At 48.3% G+C, this 2,556-nt stretch overlaps 1 protein-coding gene across 1 annotated transcript; it reads right to left on the bottom strand.

Moving 5' to 3' along the window:
- Nucleotides 1-1,206: 1,206 nt before the first annotated feature.
- On the bottom strand, nucleotides 1,207-2,320 carry GPR12 (G protein-coupled receptor 12). The gene has a single exon (XM_006904808.1). It carries the CDS (start codon nucleotides 2,278-2,280, stop codon nucleotides 1,270-1,272), a length of 1,011 nt encoding a protein of 336 aa, XP_006904870.1. The 5' UTR covers nucleotides 2,281-2,320; the 3' UTR covers nucleotides 1,207-1,269.
- Between the last annotated feature and the right edge of the window lie 236 nt (nucleotides 2,321-2,556).

The raw sequence follows: 2,556 nt of genomic DNA, 5'->3' as shown, positions 1-2,556 counted from the left end.
TGTTTTTTGGTGAAAGGAAAGGAGTTCGAACTTAACTTTTTAGGAACGGCCACATAATTACTCCATCTGTGAGTTTTCATGATACGTCACGGTCGGATATGTCCGTTACGCACTCACAAACAAACTTAACGGTTCAATGAGGAGACCACCTGTTTCAAATGCATTTTACGCCGCAGGCAATATGAACCAGAAATATTTGTTCTACAATATTTAAATCTCAATCAAGAATAACTATTAATACCTTCTTAGATATAAGGAGACAGGAAAAGTGATTTTTAAAAAATATTTTGTGATTGTTTTACACGGATTGATTTTTCAGAATATACTAAAGCAAATTTAATCTTTCAAGAGATGTCACTGTTTTTTTTTCCTGAAAGCAGTCTGATTGTAGCTTAAGAGATGACCATGGCGGATCTGCTCAATCCTACATGAATTCATATGTAAATCAAAACAAATTTCACAATTTTCTTTACAAGGACATATTGAAAACCTATGTTGCAAAATGACTCATTTGAATCGGATTTACATAGTTACATTTGAAACTAGTGGTCTAGCTAACACGGGCAACCATGCAGAAAGACAACATTCATAGAAATCCCAGAGTCATTCTTGTGAACAGTAATTGCTGAAAGTAAAGAATCAGTAAGAACAGGTTCACGGTTTCAGTGTCGGTAACTTATTACTGAGTTCAAGTTCACAAAACCAGGTCCCTCTCAAACACGATCATGTAAAACATTTTCGTTGGCTTGAAAGAGACTATATCCTGTCAGACACATGCAGCATTGAAAAATCTGCTTTGACATTAAAAAAATCTGGGAAAAAAGTAACTTCTCCATTTCCCTCCATCACTCAGTTGTATTTTAAAGCCCAGGGAAAAAAAACTCTGGGGCCAGTTCACTTTTTATAAATAACATCACGGCCTGTCACATCCCTCCCTTTCCCATCCGCCACCAATTCTCCAAACGAAATATGCAACAAAAAACCTTGCCTCCGGATAAGAGGCAAAACGAATCTCCCCACCCCTAAACAAAACAAAATAATATTGAGCAAAGGACTCGACCTTTTTTTTTTTTTTTTAAAGGGTAGTAACGTTATTTTTTCACTTGGATCACTTAACTCATCTAAACGAACGCCAGGTGCTCCCGGGGGCTTGAGAGGGAATCCAGCGTAAAGAATTTAAACAGAGCATCTCAGCCCTCCGGCCAGGCGGTGGGAGTGCTTGGCAGATGCAGCATTGAGTGCGTAGGACCCCGGGAGGGGGATGCGGGGCTACACGTCGCTGGGGGACCGCGCCCTCTGGGAGAGGCTGGCTGGGACGCAGCCGCAGCAAATGAGGCAGAGGGCTTTCTGGATCTCCTGGTTTCTGAACGCGTATATGACAGGGTTGATGATGGAGTTGTAGGTGGCGGGCAGGAGGGTGGCGTAGGTGTAGATGGAGGGATAGGTGGAATCGGCTATCAAGGAATAGAGCGTGAAAGGCATCCAGCAGGCGGCGAACGTCCCCAGGATGATGGCCAGGGTGGAGACCCCCTTGCGGGTGGTCACGTAGTGCGAGGTGGCCAGGAAGTGGCGCTGCAGGGCGATCTGGTGGGCGTGCCTCATCACGATCTTGCAGATCTGGACGTAGAGCTGCAGCATGAGCGCGAACGTGAAGAGGAAGGAGACGGACAGGATGGCCGCGTTGTTCTTGGTGAGGGGTCTGACCACGCTGCAGGTGGACTCGTCTCGCAGGCAGTTCCAGCCCAGCACGGGCAGCAGCCCCAGGCAGATGCAGGTCCCCCAGAGCAGGACCAGCATGACATAGGTCAACGTGACCGTCCTCTCCGAATGGTACGTCAGAGCGTAATACAGGGAGAGGTAGCGGTCGACGGTGATGGCCAGCAGGCTGCAGACGGAGGCAGAGAAAGAGGCGACGATGAGTCCGATGCTGACCAGCTTGGTGGCTTCCGACTGGAGCAGGTAGGCAAAGACGAAGTGGATGATGAGCCCAACGCCGGCCAGCAGGTCCGCGAGAGCCAGACTCCCTATGAGCAGGAACATCGGGGCCCGCAGGCTGGGGCTGTGGAGGATGATGAGGACCACGATGGCGTTTTCGCAGGAGATGAGGGTTCCCGAGGCGCACAGGACGATGTCCCAGGGGTTGACGACAAGCTCTGGGTCTGGCTCCGAGACAGGAACCTGGGAGGAGACGGAGCCCGACACGTTCTCCACCACGGCAGCAGCGGCATCCAAGTAATCCCGAGGCGAGCCGCTTAGATTGACCTTCGGGTCTTCGTTCATTTTAATCCCTGTCCTCGTCAACGAAAAGACAGGCTTTTTTAACGTTGAGACCCAATCCGAGATCACGCACAACCAACCGCACAGCCAGAAAAGCCAGCCCCCGACGCGACGCAGCTATCGACTGCCACGGGCTCCGTGAATCACAACCCGCCACGAGATGAAACCAAAGCCAACGTCTCCGTGGCTAAAAAAAAAAACCCACCGCAAAAAAATAAATAAATAAAAATAAAAATAATAATAATAAAAGAAAAAATAAAAGTGTGTACATTTTCTAGT

Source organism: Pteropus alecto, unplaced genomic scaffold, assembly GCF_000325575.1.
Source record: "Pteropus alecto unplaced genomic scaffold, ASM32557v1 scaffold80, whole genome shotgun sequence".
In the NCBI taxonomy this organism is placed as follows: Eukaryota; Metazoa; Chordata; class Mammalia; order Chiroptera; family Pteropodidae; genus Pteropus; species Pteropus alecto.
This window is presented reverse-complemented; position numbering and strand designations above follow the sequence as displayed.